Source organism: Oncorhynchus keta, unplaced genomic scaffold, assembly GCF_023373465.1.
Source record: "Oncorhynchus keta strain PuntledgeMale-10-30-2019 unplaced genomic scaffold, Oket_V2 Un_contig_363_pilon_pilon, whole genome shotgun sequence".
In the NCBI taxonomy this organism is placed as follows: Eukaryota; Metazoa; Chordata; class Actinopteri; order Salmoniformes; family Salmonidae; genus Oncorhynchus; species Oncorhynchus keta.
This window is the reverse complement of record NW_026287348.1, coordinates 87,234-107,500: the sequence shown is the minus strand read 5'-3', so window position 1 is coordinate 107,500 and position 20,267 is coordinate 87,234. Positions and strand designations below refer to the sequence as shown.

The 20,267-nt window shown below is 40.6% G+C and overlaps 1 protein-coding gene across 1 annotated transcript in view; it reads right to left on the bottom strand.

Moving 5' to 3' along the window:
- Positions 1 to 20,267, bottom strand: part of zgc:158766 (uncharacterized protein LOC100009641 homolog) — an 85,535-nt gene that overhangs the window by 30,402 nt on the left and 34,866 nt on the right. Inside the window, 5 exon segments of the mRNA XM_052508472.1 lie at positions 521 to 637; positions 2,926 to 3,015; positions 9,161 to 9,254; positions 10,147 to 10,279; positions 13,603 to 13,806. Coding sequence (XP_052364432.1) covers positions 521 to 637; positions 2,926 to 3,015; positions 9,161 to 9,254; positions 10,147 to 10,279; positions 13,603 to 13,806 — 638 coding nt within the window.

Sequence of the window (20,267 nt, the reverse complement as noted above, 5' to 3'; positions counted from 1 at the left end):
AGATCAGGGAATACCAGACCATTTAAGTGATAATGCCCTTGAAGCCGGTGATTGGAGGATATATTGGCGCGGGTGGTATGGGACAGCTGGAGATCGAATTTGAATATTGAAAACATTTAGCAAATGTCAGAGAGACGGACAGAAAGGTTTATACAAATCTCCGCTGTTGAAAACTAAATGTTAGTCTAAAAGAAATGGTAGATGATGTCTAGATGCTTTTTATAGTGGAGATCAACTTTATAAATGACCTGTCAGGGTAGATGAGACAGTGGATTGAGCAGTCAGACGGAACAGAGTAAATAGGCATTTTAACTTCATAGATTTAGCCAGTGGTAACTTGTGGAATAGACACCGGCTGGAATGCGGTTTTAACCAATCAGCATCCAGGATTAGACCCACCCGTTGTATAAAGTGCACTACTTTTGACCAGAGACCTGTGGGCCCTGGTCAAACGCAGTGCACTACATAGCTAATAGGGTGCCATTTGAGACAACTGTAACCGTGGTGATGTGATTCCTACCTGTCTGAAGGCGACCCAGTGATCGTGGTCGTAGGGGAATGTTCCGTCCAGTTCTCTAGTGAGCTGACTGGAGTCTATGTGCTTCAACAGAGCCTTCAGGGACGTCAGGAGCTCCGTCTGCATGGGGACAGAGGGACACACACTCACTGTAACTCCCCACCAGGGTGAGGCCTGTGAGTAGCAGGGTAGCAGTCAATTCCAGTCGACTCAGGAAGTAAACTGAAATTCCTATTCCAATATCAATTATCTTCACTGCTTTTCCAGTAAGGAAACTAAAGCTCTCACATCACACCTTGCTACAGATATCAGATATAACTTCCACAAAAACTACCATCTACTATATAATATAAAATGACAGGTAACCTTGATGATGTAAGGAAAGAAATGTAACTAAGAAAAATCATCATGAGAGACAGAATGATCAGTAATATACATCGATCGCTATGTTGCAGGTTTCATCAAGACAACTAACCAATCACATCCTTTTATCCACGTGTCATGTGGTTTCAATAGGAAGAGACATGTGTTGAACTCTACTGTAGAAACCTATGGAGGAATTCCAGAGATAATCACTTAACTCAACGTTGGACCTAAACCCTGATCTCATTAGATGTGTCTGTCTGTGTGATGGATGTTGTGGGTGTTTTCAGTGGGACAGATGTGTGTGTGTGTGTGTGTGTGGTAGGTAGGTAGGTAGGTAGGTAGGCTGGTGATGAAGAGATGATTACATTTTCCACAGTCAGACATGCAGCTTCACGCAAACCTACATAGCACAGATACCCCAGCTCTCAACAACACACCATGACCTGACACGCTACACGCTAAACACACACACACGCACACACACACACACACACACACGTACTACTTCACTCAGACTCATACTCATACTCAGGTCAAGGACCTGACATTGACAGGCTGCTAGCGACGACTCAACACAACAGCCTCGGTGTATCTGAATAGACTAGGAGGCGCCTGTGATAATGCCAATAGCCTCGGTGTATCTGAATAGACGAGGAGGCGCCTGTGATAATTCCAATAGCCTCGGTGTATCTGAATAGACGAGGAGGCGCCTGTGATAATTCCAATAGCCTCGGTGTATCTGAATAGACGAGGAGGCGCCTGTGATAATTCCAATAGCCTCGGTGTATCTGAATAGACTAGGAGGCGCCTGTGATAATTCCAATAGCCTCGGTGTATCTGAATAGACGAGGAGGCGCCTGTGATAATGCCAATAGCCTCGGTGTATCTGAATAGACTAGGAGGCGCCTGTGATAATGCCAATAGCCTCGGTGTATCTGAATAGACTAGGAGGCGCCTGTGATAATGCCAATAGCCTCGGTGTATCTGAATAGACTAGGAGGCGCCTGTGATAATGCCAATAGCCCCGGTGTATCTGAATAGACTAGGAAGCGCCTGTGATAATGCCAATAGCCTCGGTGAATCTGAATAGACGAGGAGGCGCCTGTGATAATGCCAATAGCCTCTGTGTATCTGAATAGACTAGGAGGCGCCTGTGATAATGCCAATAGCCAATAGCCTCGGTGTATCTGAATAGACGAGGAGGCGCCTGTGATAATGCCAATAGCCAATAGCCTCGGTGTATCTGAATAGACGAGGAGGCGCCTGTGATAATGCCAATAGCCTCGGTGTATCTGAATAGACGAGGAGGCGCCTGTGATAATGCCAATAGCCTCGGTGTATCTGAATAGACGAGGAGGCGCCTGTGATAATGCCAATAGCCTCGGTGTATCTGAATAGACGAGGAGGCGCCTGTGATAATGCCAATAGCCTCGGTGTATCTGAATAGACGAGGAGGCTCCTGTGATAATGCCAATAGCCTCGGTGTATCTGAATAGACGAGGAGGCGCCTGTGATAATGCCAATAGCCAATAGCCTCGGTGTATCTGAATAGACGAGGAGGCGCCTGTGATAATGCCAATAGCCTCGGTGTATCTGAATAGACGAGGAGGCGCCTGTGATAATGCCAATAGCCTCGGTGTATCTGAATAGACGAGGAGGCGCCTGTGATAATGCCAATAGCCTCGGTGTATCTGAATAGACTAGGAGGCGCCTGTGATAATGCCAATAGCCTCGGTGTATCTGAATAGACTAGGAGGCGCCTGTGATAATGCCAATAGCCTCGTGTATCTGAATAGACTAGGAGGCGCCTGTGATAATGCCAATAGCCTCGGTGTATCTGAATAGACTAGGAGGCGCCTGTGATAATGCTGTATCCTTCCTGATGTTACATTGTGTTAATTACTGCGTGTGGAAAATGTTAGGATTCTGGTTGCCATGGGAATGTAAGAAATACTCCCAAGATATGTGATTTGAAGTCTTGAATTAGACAAGAACGCTCAATGCAAATATCACAGCACATGGGTCATTATTTAATACTTTACCTGCACAGTAGTAATGTCTCTTTCAGGCTTGATAGTTGTCTCCTTGTCCACAAGTAGCAGGACGGAGTAAAGTGCATTTGGTAATAAAGCCTGGGGGAAAAGCAACACAAATTGACATGTACAGTATTGGGAGGGGGGCGCTACATGAACTAAAACACCACAATATATCATCATTATAAAATCATAACCCTTCATGTGCCTGTTGTGTGCAGGCTGGATGCTGGCGGACCCATCCGCGTGTGTATTGTACGTGTGTGTGTGTGTGTGTGTGTGTGTGTGTGTGTGTGTGTGTGTGTGTGTGTGTGTGTGTGTGTGTGTGTGTGTGTGTGTGCGTGCGTGCGTGCGTGCGTGCGTGCGTGCGTGCGTGCGTGCGTGCGTGCGTGCGTGCGTGCGTGCGTGTGTGTGTGTGTATGTGCGCCCTTACAAAAAAAAATCAAATTTTTACAAATCCTGTGAAAAAAACTAGTGGTTTTCAGAACGCATGTGTGAACAAATCACATGAACAAATGTGTTTGAACTCTTTTCCACAGGATTACTTTTCACCACTTCCAACTACACCCAAGGACTGAGCAGGACTGCTACAATGAATGGGACAAAACATGCAGCTGGTGACAAGGCAAAGAAAGGAAAAGGCCAGGATAACATAAGGAGAGGCCAGGTTAACATAAGGAGAGGCCAGGGTAACATAAGGAGAGGCCAGGTTAACATAAGGAGAGGCCAGGGTAACATAAGGAGAGGCCAGGTTAACATAAGGAGAGGCCAGGATAACATAAGGAGAGGCCAGGTTAACATAAGGAGAGGCCAGGGTAACATAAGGAGAGGCCAGGTTAACATAAGGAGAGGCCAGGTTAACATAAGGAGAGGCCAGGTTAACATAAGGAGAGGCCAGGATAACATAAGGAGAGGCCAGGTTAACATAAGGAGAGGCCAGGGTAACATAGGGAGAGGCCAGGATAACATAAGGAGAGGCCAGGGTAACATAAGGAGAGGCCAGGTTAACATAAGGAGAGGCCAGGGTAACATAAGGAGAGGCCAGGGTAACATAAGGAGAGGCCAGGGTAACATAATGAGAGGCCAGGGTAACATAAGGAGAGGCCAGGTTAACATAAGGAGAGGCCAGGTTAACATAAGGAGAGGCCAGGGTAACATAAGGAGAGGCCAGGGTAACATAAGGAGAGGCCAGGGTAACATAAGGAGAGGCCAGGGTAACATAATGAGAGGCCAGGTTAACATAAGGAGAGGCCAGGTTAACATAATGAGAGGCCAGGTTAACATAAGGAGAGGCCAGGGTAACATAAGGAGAGGCCAGGTTAACATAAGGAGAGGCCAGGGTAACATAAGGAGAGGCCAGGTTAACATAAGGAGAGGCCAGGTTAACATAAGGAGAGGCCAGGTTAACATAAGGAGAGGCCAGGGTAACATAAGGAGAGGCCAGGTTAACATAAGGAGAGGCCAGGGTAACATAAGGAGAGGCCAGGTTAACATAAGGAGAGGCCAGGTTAACATAAGGAGAGGCCAGGTTAACATAAGGAGAGGCCAGGTTAACATAAGGAGAGGCCAGGGTAACATAAGAGAGGCCAGGTTAACATAAGGAGAGGCCAGGGTAACATAAGGAGAGGCCAGGTTAACATAAGGAGAGGCCAGGGTAACATAAGGAGAGGCCAGGTTAACATAAGGAGAGGCCAGGGTAACAGAGGCCAGGGTAACATAAGGAGAGGCCAGGGTAACATAATGAGAGGCCAGGTTAACATAAGGAGAGGCCAGGTTAACATAATGAGAGGCCAGGTTAACATAAGGAGAGGCCAGGGTAACATAAGTTAACATAATGAGAGGCCAGGGTAACATAAGGAGAGGCCAGGTTAACATAAGAGAGGCCAGGTTAACATAAGGAGAGGCCAGGTTAACATAAGGAGAGGCCAGGTTAACATAATGAGAGGCCAGGGTAACATAATGAGAGGCCAGGATAACATAATGAGAGGCCAGGGTAACATAAGGAGAGGCCAGGGTAACATAAGGAGAGGCCAGGGTAACATAATGAGAGGCCAGGGTAACATAATGAGAGGCCAGGGTAACATAAGGAGAGGCCAGGGTAACATAAGGAGAGGCCAGGTTTGCTCTCACGTTTAAACATTATTTCCATCAATACCTTGGGGTTTTAGTTTTGCCATCAATACCTTGGGGTTTTAGTTTTTCCATCAATACCTTGGGGTTTTAGTTTTGCCCTCAATACCTTGGGGTTTTAGTTTTGCCATCAATACCTTGGGGTTTTAGTTTTGCCATCAATACCTTGGGGTTTTAGTTTTTCCATCAATACCTTGGGGTTTTAGTTTTGCCATCAATACCTTGGGGTTTTAGTTTTGCCATCAATACCTTGGGGTTTTAGTTTTTCCATCAATACCTTGGGGTTTTAGTTTTGTTTTCAACATCATTATTTTTGTTTGGAATACTAATAATTCTGTTCTCAACTTCAGAAGTTTTGCTTCTAAAGTAACTCTAACTGAAGGACTGCACCACATAATAACACTATAACTCTATGAAAGGTGCTTAAAGCGGCCATCTTTCATTTAATCACCAACAGTGTTCTCACCGCCACAGTAAACAGTTGAGGGATGGGTCTGGAGAAATGCAACCACTCTCAAATCCATAGACTATGCTATGGATGCAAGGACTGACCATCCATGATGTCAAATAGTTGTAACCATGTTTTGAGGCTACACAGTGTTTGTTTACATTAACTTTTTTTTTACAAACATTGGAGTTTTCTTACATATAAAACCGCAAATTTGACAAGTGCTTTTTTGGCAAAGGAGTATGTGCATGTCTGTGTGTGTGTTAACAGACAAGTAAGAACAGGTCTTCCCCACTAGCCCTGAAGCACAGCCTTTCTGCATGTGAAATGTGATGGACCAAGTCACTACACAGAAATCAAAGTGCCTCTCCAGAAATCAACCTTCTCCAGAAATCAACCTTCTCCAGGCCAAGAAAGGGACGGAAAAACAATAGTAAAGAAGAAATATGTGCTGTGCCAACTACAGTACTATACTATAACATTACTATAGTACTATACTATAACATTACTATAGTACTATACTATAACATTACTATAGTACTATACTATAACATTACTACAGTGCTATACTATAACATTACTATAGTACTATACTGTAACATTACTATAGTACTATACTATAACATTACTACAGTACTATACTATAACATTACTATAGTACTATACTATAACATTACTACAGTACTATACTATAACATTACTATAGTACTATACTATAACATTACTATAGTACAATACTATAACATTACTATAGTACTATACTATAACATTACTATGGTACTATACTATAGCATTGCTATAGTACTATACCATAACATTGCTATAGTACTATACTATAACATTACTATAGTACCATATTATAGCATTACTATAGTACTATACTATACCATTACTACAGTACTATACTATAGCATTACTGCAGTACTATACTATAACATTACTATAGTACTATACTATAACATTACTATAGTACTATACTGTAACATTACTATAGTACTATATAATAACATTACTATAGTACTATACTATAACATTACTATAGTGCTATACTATAACATTACTATGGTACTATACTATAGCATTGCTATAGTACTATACCATAACATTGCTATAGTACTATACTATAACATTACTATACTATAACATTGCTACAGTACTATACTATAACATTACTATAGTACTATACTATAACATTACTATAGTACTATACTATAACATTACTATAGTACTATACTATAACATTACTATAGTACTATACTATAACATTACTACAGTACTATACTATAACATTACTATAGTACTATACTATAACATTACTATAGTACTATACTATAACATTACTATAGTACTATACTATAACATTACTATAGTACAATACTATAACATTACTATAGTACTATACTATAACATTACTACAGTACTATACTATAACATTACTATAGTACTATACTATAACATTACTATAGTACTATACTATAACATTACTATAGTACTATACTATAACATTACTATAGTGCTATACTAAAACATTACTATAGTACTATACTATAACATTACTATAGTATTATACTATAACATCACTATAGTACTAAACTATAACATTACTGTAGTACTATACTATAACATTACTATAGTACTAAACTATAACATTACTATAGTACTATACTATAACATTACTACAGTACTATACTATAACATTACTATAGTACTATACTATAACATTACTACAGTACTATACTATAACATTACTATAGTACTATACTATAACATTACTATAGTACTATACTATAACATTACTATAGTACTATACTATAACATGACTATAGTACTAAACTATAACATTACTATAGTACTATACTATAACATTACCATAGTACTATACTATAACATTACTATAGTACTATACTATAACATTACTATAGTACTATACTATAACATTACTATAGTACTATACTATAACATTACTATAGTGCTATACTATAACATTATTACAGTACTATACTATAACATTACTACAGTACTATACTATAACATTTCTGCAGTACTATACTATAACATTACTATAGTACTAAACTATAACATTACTATAGTACTATACTATAACATTACTATAGTACTATACTATAACATTACTATAGTACTAAACTATAACATTACTATAGTAGTACTATACTATAACATTGCCATAGTACTATACTATAACATTACTATAGTACTATACTATAACATTACCATAGTACTATACTATAACATTACTATAGTACTATACTATAACATTACTACAGTACTATACTATAACATTACTGCAGTACTATACTATAACATTACTATAGTACTATACTAAAACATTACTGTAGTAGTATACTATAACATTACTATAGTACTATACTATAACATTACTATAGTACTATACTATAACATTACTATAATACTATACTATAACATTACTATGGTACTATACTATAGCATTGCTATAGTACTATACCATAACATTGCTATAGTACTATACTATAACATTACTGCAGTACTATACTATAACATTACTACAGTACTGTACTATAACATTACTATTGTGCTATACTAAAACATTACTGCAGTACTATACTATAACATTACTGCAGTACTATACTATAACATTACTATAGTACTATACTATAACATTACTATAGTTCTATACTGAAACATTACTGCGGTACTATACTATACCATTACTAATGTGCTATACTAAAACATTACTATAGTACTATACTATAACATTACTATAGTATTATACTATAACATCACTATAGTACTATACTATAACATTACTACAGTACTATACTATAACATTACTATAGTGCTATACTAAAACATTACTGCAGTACTATACTATAACATTACTATAGTACTATACTATAACAGTACTACAGTACTATACTATAACATTACTATAGTACTATACTATAACATTACTGCGGTACTATACTATAACATCAATACAGTACTATACTATAGCATTACTACAGTACTATACTATAACATTACTACAGTACTATACTATAGCATTACTACAGTACTATACTATAACATTACTACGGTACTATACTATAACATTACTACGGTACTATACTAAAACATTGCTACAGTACTATACTATAACATTACTGCGGTACTATACTATAACATTACTGCGCTACTATACTATAAAATTACTGCGGTACTATACTATAACATTACTGCGCTACTATACTATAACATTACTACGGCACTATACTATAACATTACTGCGCTACTATACTATAACATTACTACGGTACTATAGTATGACATTACTGCGGTACTATACTGTAACATTACTATAGTACAATACTAGAGTGTAGTGACAGTGAAAGAACATTCCTTAACACCATGAACACATTGTTAAGAATCAGAGGACGTAAAGAAGCCGCCTGAGTATAGTTAATGTGGGACGTGGTTGTGATGAGATGTTATTTTCTGTTTAAAGCTCATACCTGGAGTTCAGGAAGAGATGATTGAGTCCCAAATAGCATGTTAATCCCTATATTATAGTGCACTACTTTTGAGAGCCCTATGGGTCCTATGGTCAAAAGTAGTGCACTGCACTGTAGATAGAATAGGGTGCCATTCGGGATGCAGACAATAGTATTGTCATTAGAAAGCTCTCACCTGCAGTCCAGACAGAGACGAGAACAGAGCAGGACTGGGCTGCTGTCTCCTGGTGTCCACTAGCACCGTAAGGCCTTGGTCACGCCTCTCGCTCCTGAAACCAGAAACAAAACCCATCAGGGTGATCTTCTGAATTGGTTAGTCCTTTCATCATCTCTCCTCTCCCCTGTAACTATTCCACAGGTCGTTGCTGTACATCAGAATGTGTTCTCAGTCAAATGACCTGGTAAAATAAGGGTTAAATAATATATATATATATAGCCCCATTATGAGAGTGGTTACGCTATACTAGAACATTACTATAGTACTATACTAAACCATTACTACAGTACTATACTATAACATTACTACAGTACTATACTATAACATTACTGCAGTACTATACTATAACATTACTACAGTACTATACTATAACATTACTACAGCACTATACTAAACCATTACTACAGTACTATACTATAACATTACTACATTACTATACTATAACATTACTACAGTACTATACTATAACATTACTACAGTACTATACTATAACATTACTACAGTACTATACTAAACCATTACTACAGTACTATACTATAACATTTCTACAGTACTATACTATAACATTACTACAGTACTATACTAAACCATTACTACAGTACTATACTATAACATTACTACAGTATTATACTATAACATTACTACAGTACTATACTATAACATTACTACAGTACTATACTATAACATTACTACAGTACTATACTAAACCATTACTACAGTATTATACTATAACATTACTACAGTACTATACTATAACATTACTACAGTACTATACTAGTGGCTCCAGACCCATTTCTCAGCTGTTTACCAAAAAGTGTTGGGGTGCCTACTTAGTTATTGTTAGAATCCCAGACTGGCCCCTTAAAAGGAACACCATCTCGTAACTAAAGCCTGGATGGGGTTTCAGCAGATGAAACCTGAGTGCGGCTGGTTGACTGACTGACCTGAGCGTTGTATAGTAGTAACCCAGGAGACAGGTGAGGTCTTTGGCCGTGCAGCTCTCCCCAGCCCACACCAGCTCCCCGCGTGCACACCTGCAGCACCGCCCCCGCCCAAATCTGCTGAGGTCTCTGTTACCTGGAAGAGAGAGGGTAAAATTAAATTTAATAGGTCATTATTCGAACATCACTCATAGTCAAGTAGACCTTATGGTTGCTTCCCAAGTGGTACCCTAATCTCTATATAAGTAGTGCGCTACATTTTGACCAAAGTCCTATGGGCCCTGTTCAAAAGTAGTGCACTACAAAGGGAACACCGTAGGTTGCTATTTGGGACGTAGAGAAAGTGACCTGTCTGTTGTTAAGTGTTTGTCATCATCCCAGGCCCCACAGCACAGCTCAACATACTGCTTTAGTTCAGGATGGCATCTCCTCTTACACACATCTGATCCAGTCTAAGAAGGTTGCAAGTTCAAATCCCCGAGCTGACAAGGTACAAATCTGTCGTTCTGCCCCTGAACAGGCAGTTAACCCACTGTTCCTAGGCCGTCATTGAAAATAAGAATTTGTTCTCAACTGACTTGCCTAGTTAAATAAAGGTAAAAATGAAATTTAATAGGCTCCTATTATTCCACATAGAACATTCCCACTCCTACTGAGAACATGCGCCCCAAGCTTTATATGTCACATGGGAGTAAACACTTCATATGTCACATGGCAGTAAACACTTCATATGTCACATTAAGGTAAACACTTCATATGTTACATGGGAGTAAACACTTCATATGTCACATGGCAGTAAACACTTCATATGTCACATTAAGGTAAACACTTCATATGTTACATGGGAGTAAACACTTCATATGTCACATGGGAGTAAACACTTCATATGTCACATGGCAGTTAACACTTCATATGTCACATTAAGGTAAACACTTCATATGTTACATGGGAGTAAACACTTCATATGTCACATGGCAGTTAACACTTCATATGTCACATTAAGGTAAACACTTCATATGTTACATGGGAGTAAACACTTCATATGTCACATGGCAGTAAACACTTCATATGTCACATTAAGGTAAACACTTCATATGTTACATGGGAGTAAACACTTCATATGTCACATGGGAGTTAACACTTCATATGTCACATGGCAGTTAACACTTCATATGTCACATGGCAGTTAACACTTCATATGTCACATTAAGGTAAACACTTCATATGTTACATGGGAGTAAACACTTCATATGTCACATGGGAGTTAACATTTCATATGTCACATGGCAATTAACACTTCATATGTCACATGGCAGTTAACACTTCATATGTCACATGGGAGTAAACATTTCATATGTCACATGGCAGTTAACACTTCATATGTCACATGGGAGTAAACATTTCATATGTCACATGGCAGTTAACACTTCATATGTCACATGGCAGTAAACACTTCATATGTCACATGGCAGTAAACACTTCATATGTCACATTAAGGTAAACACTTCATATGTTACATGGGAGTAAACACTTCATATGTCACATGGGAGTAAACACTTCATATGTCACATGGCAGTTAACACTTCATATGTCACATGGCAGTTAACACTTCATATGTCACATGGGAGTAAACACTTCATATGTCACATGGGAGTAAACATTTCATATGTCACATGGCAGTTAACACTTCATATGTCACATGGCAGTTAACACTTCATATGTCACATGGCAGTTAACACTTCATATGTCACATGGGAGTAAACATTTCATATGTCACATGGGAGTAAACATTTCATATGTCACATGGCAGTTAACACTTCATATGTCACATGGGAGTAAACATTTCATATGTCACATGGCAGTTAACACTTCATATGTCACATGGCAGTTAACACTTCATATGTCACATGGGAGTTAACACTTCATATGTCACATGGGAGTAAACACTTCATATGTCACATGGGAGTTAACACTTCATATGTCACATGGCAGTAAACACTTCATATGTCACATTAAGGTAAACACTTCATATGTCACATGGGAGTAAACACTTCATATGTCACATGGGAGTAAACACTTCATATGTCACATGGGAGTTAACACTTCATATGTCACATGGGAGTAAACACTTCATATGTCACATGGCAGTTAACACTTCATATGTCACATGGGAGTAAACACTTCATATGTCACATGGGAGTAAACATTTCATATGTCACATGGGAGTAAACACTTCATATGTCACATGGGAGTAAACACTTCATATGTCACATGGCATTAAACATTTCATATGTCACATGGGAGTAAACACTTCATATGTCACATGGGAGTAAATACTTCATATGTCACATGGCAGTAAACATTTCATATGTCACATGGGAGTAAACACTTCATATGTCACATGGCAGTTAACACTTCATATGTCACATGGCAGTAAACATTTCATATGTCACATGGGAGTAAACACTTCATATGTCACATGGGAGTAAATACTTCATATGTCACATTAAGGTTAACACTTCATATGTCACATGGGAGTAAACACTTCATATGTCACATGGGAGTAAACACTTCATATGTCACATGGCAGTTAACACTTCATATGTCACATGGCAGTAAACATTTCATATGTCACATGGGAGTAAACACTTCATATGTCACATGGGAGTTAACACTTCATATGTCACATGGCAGTAAACACTTCATATGTCACATGGCAGTAAATACTTCATATGTCACATGGGAGTTAACACTTCATATGTCACATGGCAGTTAACACTTCATATGTCACATGGCAGTTAACACTTCATATGTCACATGGGAGTAAACATTTCATATGTCACATGGCAGTTAACACTTCATATGTCACATGGGAGTAAACATTTCATATGTCACATGGCAGTTAACACTTCATATGTCACATGGCAGTTAACACTTCATATGTCACATGGGAGTAAACATTTCATATGTCACATGGCAGTTAACACTTCATATGTCACATGGGAGTAAACATTTCATATGTCACATGGCAGTTAACACTTCATATGTCACATGGCAGTAAACATTTCATATGTCACATGGGAGTAAACACTTCATATGTCACATGGCAGTTAACACTTCATATGTCACATTAAGGTAAACACTTCATACGTCACATGGGAGTAAACACTTCATATGTCATATGGCAGTAAACACTTCATATGTCACATGGGAGTAAACACTTCATATGTCACATGGGAGTAAACACTTCATATGTCACATGGGAGTAAACACTTCATACAGTATGATGGCCCAAGAGGCCAGTGTGTGTGTGTGTGTGTGTGTGTGTGTGTGTGTGTGTGTGTGTGTGTGTGTGTGTGTGTGTGTGTGTGTGTGTGTGTGTGTGTGTGTGTGTGTGTGTGTGTGTGTGTGTGTGTATGTGTGTGTGTGTCACCTACCAGGTAAGTGTGTGTCACCTACCAGGTAAGATGATGGCCCCAGAGGCCAGTAGTTCTGGGTTGACCTCTGACACCAGGTTGGGGAGGTGACAGTTAGGGGGTGACCCTGGAGCTGGGGCCAGCTGGATGAGGACTTCATTCAAAGGTTTGGGGGGGTGATGGTGTGACTGTGCTCCATCCTGACTATGCCGCATGGGATTAGTGCTGGTGCCAACTTCATGGATCGCTAAAACCAAGACATAAATTGTATAATTTCAGACAGTATGCCGCTGTTAAACATGGTATCATTTCAGACAGTATGCCGCTGTTAAACATGGTATCATTTCAGACAGTATGCCGCTGTTAAACATGGTATCATTTCAGACAGTATGCCGCTGTTAAACATGGTATCATTTCAGACAGTATGCCGCTGTTAAACATGGTATAATTTCAGACAGTATGCCGCTGTTAAAAATGGTATCATTTCAGACAGTATGCCGCTGTTAAAAATTGTATAATTTCAGACAGTATGCCGCTGTTAAAAATGGTATCGTTTCAGACAGTATGCCGCTGTTAAAAATGGTATCATTTCAGACAGTATGCCGCTGTTAAAAATGGTATCATTTCAGACAGTATGCCGCTGTTAAAAATGGTATCATTTCAGACAGTATGCCGCTGTTAAACATGGTATCATTTCAGACAGTATGCCGCTGTTAAACATGGTATCATTTCAGACAGTATGCCGCTGTTAAACATGGTATCATTTCAGACAGTATGCCGCTGTTAAACATGGTATCATTTCAGACAGTATGCCGCTGTTAAACATGGTATCATTTCAGACAGTATGCCGCTGTTAAAAATGGTATCATTTCAGACAGTATGCCGCTGTTAAAAATGGTATCATTTCAGACAGTATGCCGCTGTTAAAAATGGTATCATTTCAGACAGTATGCCGCTGTTAAACATGGTATCATTTCAGACAGTATGCCGCTGTTAAAAATGATATCATTTCAGACAGTATGCCGCTGTTAAACATGGTATCATTTCAGACAGTATGCCGCTGTTAAAAATGATATCATTTCAGACAGTATGCCGCTGTTAAACATGGTATCATTTCAGACAGTATGCCGCTGTTAAACATGGTATCATTTCAGACAGTATGCCGCTGTTAAAAATGGTATTATTTCAGACAGTATGCCGCTGTTAAACATGGCATCATTTCAGCACCTGTGTTGATGTTTGTGTCTATTGTTCAAACTGGTATAAAAACAGACAGTATGAATACGCTGTTAAATCATGGTATCACTTTCAGACAAAATGCCGCAGAAAGATGGTCATCATTTCAGACAATGTGTACATGCTCTTACATCATAAACCTAAAATACTATAAACATCATTCAACCTACTGTTAAAATGGTATCATTTCAGACAGTATTTTAAAAACATGGGGTAGATAGACAGTATGCCGCTGTTAGGGAAGGAATGAGGGAAGGAATTTCAGACAGACCGCTGAGAGGTAGAGAGACAGAGAAAAATGGTATCATTTCAGACAGTATAATTTCAGACAGTATGCCGCTGTTAAACATGGTATAATTTCAGAGAGTAGGGAAAGATGGTATCATTTCAGACAGTATGCCGCTGAGAGATGGTAGAAACAGTATGCCGCTGAAAGAGGTATCATTTCAGACAGTATGCCGCTGTTAAAATGGTATCATTTCAGACAGAGGAGAGACAGACAGTGCCGCTGTTAAACATGGTATCATTTCAGACAGTATGCCGCTGTTAAAAATGGTATAATTTCAGAGATGCCGCTGTTAAACATGGTATCATTTCAGACAGTATGCCGCTGTTAAACATGGTATCATTTCAGACAGTATGGAGAGAGCCGCTGTTAAACATGGATCATTTCAGACAGTATGCCGCTGTTAAAAATGGTATCATTTCAGACAGTATGCCGCTGTTAAACATGGTATCATTTCAGACAGTATGCCGCTGTTAAAAATGGTATAATTTCAGACAGAGAGAGAGACAGAGAGAGAGACAGTATGAGAGAGAGAGAGAGAGAGAGAGAGATGAGACAGTATGCCGCTGTTAGAAATGGTATCATTTCAGACAGTATGCCGCTGTTAAACATGGTAGAATTTCAGACAGTATGCCGCTGTTAAAAATGGTATCATTTCAGACAGTATGCCGCTGTTAAAATGGTATCATTTCAGACAGTATGCCGCTGTTAAATGCCGCTGTTAGACATGGATCATTTCAGACAGTATGCCGCTGTTAAACATGGACAGAGAGGAAAAATATCATTTCAGACAGTATGCCGCTGTTAAAAATGGTTAAGACAGATGGTATCATTTCAGACAGTATGCCGCTGTTAAATGCCGCTGTTAAGAGGTATGATCATTTCAGACAGTATGCCGCTGTTAAAAATGCCGTGTTAGAGATATCATTTCAGACAGTATGCCGCTGTTAAACATGGTATAATTTCAGACAGTATGCCGCTGTTAAAATGGCATCATTTCAGACAGATGATGGACAGGTATCATTTCAGACAGTATGCCGCTGTTAAACATGGTATCATTTCAGACAGTATGCCGCTGTTAAACATGGTATAATTTCAGACAGTATGCCGCTGAAACATGGTATCATTTCAGACAGTAGAGACAGAGTTTGTGTCTATTGTTCAGCTGTTAAAATGGTATCATTTCAGACAGTATGCCGCAGAAAGAGGTCAGATTTCAGAATGTAGTATGCCGCTTACATTAAAATGGAATCAACCAGAAAATATTTTAAAACACCTGGGGTAGATTTCAGAGGGAGTAGGGAAAAATGGCATCATTTCAGGGACCTGTGAGAGATGTTTGAGAGGATTGAGAGGAGAGAGAGGAAGAAAAAGAGAGAGAGAGAGAGAGAGAGATAGAGAGAGAGAGAGAGAGAGAACAGAGAGAGAGAGAGAGAGAGATGAAGAGAGAGAGAGAGAGAGAGAGTAGAGAGAAAGAGAGAGAGAGAGAGAAGAGGAAAGAGCACTAGAAAGGGAGAGACCTAGAGAGAGGAGAGAGAGAGACCAAGAGAGGGAGAGCGATTTTAGCGAAAAGAGCTAGAGAGAGAGAGAGAGAGGGAGAGAGGAAGAGAGGGAGAGAGGGAGAGGGAAGAGAGGAGAGGAGAGAGAGAGAGAGAGAGAGAGAGAGAGAGAGAGAGAGAGAGAGAGAGAGAGAGAGAGAGAGGGAGAGAGAGGAAGAGAGGGAGAGAGGGAGAGAGAGAAAGCGAAATAGAGAGGGGGGACGTATAATCAGGGACTGCTCTTCCAGACTGAGTCACTGCAGAGACCAGGTGTTCCGTCTGACTCACTGATACCAGGCCTGGGTTCAAATACTAACTGAAATCTTTCAAATACTTTTAGCATTTGCTTTTGTCTGCCTGGAGTGCCAGATGGGCGGGGACTATTCTACTGGTTCCCTTGCACTAGGCAAACTCAGTCAAGCCCAGCTAAAATACGTGCCATTATTTCAAATAGTATTTGAACCCAGGTCTGTCAGCTACTATAAAATAAAACTCTGGATCACAGACAGACTCCCAACGCCCCACTAACAGGAATGTAGCTCCTGACGTTCCCGACTGGTACCAACCACTGTTATAGCTTACACCCTTTCTCCCTTTCTCCTATCCCTCTGGCTGGGGCTGGCTACGAGGCTGGCAACGAGGCTGGCAGCTCTCACACTCAGCATATACAGCACGGACCTGGGTTCAAATTGTATTTAAAATGTTTTTCATGGTTTCAATTGTGAATAGTCCTCTTCAAGATGGTCGCCGACCACTCAGGCAGAGGAGGCTGCTGAGGGGAGGACGGCTCATAATAATGGCCGGAATGGAGTGAATTGAATGGCATCAAACACAGAATGTGTTCACCCAATTCCAGCCATTACACTCCATTACACTCCATTACACTCCATTCCAGACATTACACTCCATTACACTCCATTCCAGACATTACACTCCATTACACTCCATTCCAGACATTACATTCCAGCCATTACACTCCATTACACTCCATTCCAGACATTACACTCCATTACACTCCATTCCAGACATTACACTCCATTACACTCCATTCCAGACCATTACACTCCATTACACTCCATTCCAGACATTACATTTCCACACTCCATTACACTCCATTCCAGACATTACACTCCATTACACTCCATTCCAGACATTACACTCCATTACACTCCATTCCAGACATTATTACACTCCATTACACTCCATTCCAGACATTACACTCCATTACATTACACTCCATTCCAGACATTACACTCCATTACATTACACTCCATTCCAGACATTACACTCCATTACACTCCATTCCAGACATTAGCACTCCATTACACTCCATTCCAGACATTACACTCCATTCCAGCATTACACTCCATTCCAGACATTACACTCCATTAGACATTACTCCATTCCAGACATTACACTCCATTCCAGACATTACATTCCATTCCAGACATTACACTCCATTACATTACTCCATTCCAGACATTACACTCCATTACATTACTCCATTCCAGACATTACACTCCATTCCACATTACACTCCATTCCAGACATTACACTCCATTACACTCCATTCCAGACATTACACTCCATTACACTCCATTCCAGACATTACACTCCATTACACTCCATTCCAGACATTACACATTACCATTCCCATTACACTCCATTACACTCCATTCCAGACATTACACTCCATTACACTCCATTCCAGACATTACACTCCATTACACTCCATTCCAGACATTACACTCCATTACACTCCATTACACTCCATTCCAGACATTACACTCCATTCCAGCCATTACACTCCATTACACTCCATTCCAGACATTACACTCCATTACACTCCATTCCAGACATTACACTCCATTACACTCCATTCCAGACATTACACTCCATTACACTCCATTCCAGACATTACACTCCATTACACTCCATTCCAGACATTACACTCCATTACACTCCATTCCAGACATTACACTCCATTACACTCCATTCCAGACATTACACTCCATTACACTCCATTCCAGACCATTACACTCCATTCCAGACATTACACTCCATTCCAGCCATTACACTCCATTACATTCCAGCCATTACCATTCCAGACACACTCCATTCCAGACATTACACTCCATTACACTCCATTCCAGACATTACACTCTCCATTCCAGACATTACACTCCATTACACTCCATTCCAGCCATTACACTCCATTACACTCCATTCCAGACATTACACTCCATTACACTCCATTCCAGACATTACACTCCATTACACTCCATTCCAGACATTACACTCCATTACACTCCATTCCAGCCATTACACTCCATTCCAGCCATTACACTCCATTCCAGCCATTACACTCATTCCAGACATTACACTCCATTCCAGCCATTACACTCCATTCAAGACATTACACTCCATTCCAGCCATTACACTCCATTCCAGCCATTACACTCCATTCAAGACATTACACTCCATTCCAGCCATTACACTCCATTCAAGACATTACACTCCATTCCAGCCATTACACTCCATTCCAGCCATTACACTCCATTCCAGCCATTACACTCCATTCCAGCCATTACACTCCATTCCAGCCATTACACTCCATTCAAGCCATTACACTCCATTCCAGCCATTACACTCCATTCCAGCCATTACACTCCATTACACTCCATTCCAGACATTACACTCCATTACACTCCATTCCAGACATTACACTCCATTACACTCCATTCCAGCCATTACACTCCATTCCAGACATTACACTCCATTCCAGCCATTACACTCCATTCCAGGCATTATTATGAGCCGTCCTCCCCTCAGCAGCCTCCACAGGGTCATCTAATACCTGGTAGAAAGTAAAGCAACAAAGGATATGGCCACGCCCGGACATAAAAACCTGACCATAAAAGCCATTGTTCATACGTCTTCAAAGTTGTCAATGTGTGAAGACAGAGAATGTATAGATGGGGTGTCTCTGAACCATGTATGAGACTCGGAGTAGTGTGTTTACAACCATCTCTAACTGGCCCCCTTGTGTTGTCCTAGCCCATCCTCTCCGAGCCTAGCCCCTCTCCTCCGAGCCTAGCCCATCCCCTCCGAGCCTAGCCCCTCTCCTCCGAGCCTAGCCCATCCCCTCCGAGCCTAGCCCATCCCCTCCGAGCCTAGCCCCTCTCCTCCGAGCCTAGCCCATCCCCTCCGAGCCTAGCCCATCCCCTCCGAGCCGAGCCCCTCTCCTCCGAGCCGAGCCCCTCCCCTCCGAGCCTATCTCCTCCCAGCCTCTCCATTCCCAGCATAGCCCTCCCCTCCCAGTCCCTCGAAGCATCTCCCTGCCCCTCCCCTCTGAGCCTAGCCCCTCCCCTCTGAGCTGAGCCCTTCCCCTCTGGGCCTATCTCCTCCCAGCCTAGCCTCTCTCCTCCCCTCCCAGCCTGTTCCCTCCCCTCTCATTATAGCCCCTCCCAGCTTAGCCTCTCCCTTCCCAGCCTAGCCTCTCTCCCCTCCCAGCCTGTTCCTCCCTCCCATCATAGCCCCTCCCAGCTTAGCCTTTCCCTTCCCAGCCTAGCCTCTCTCCCTCCCCTCCCAGCCTGTTCCATCCCCTCTCATTGTAGCCCCTCCCAGCTTAGCCTCTCCCTTCCCAGC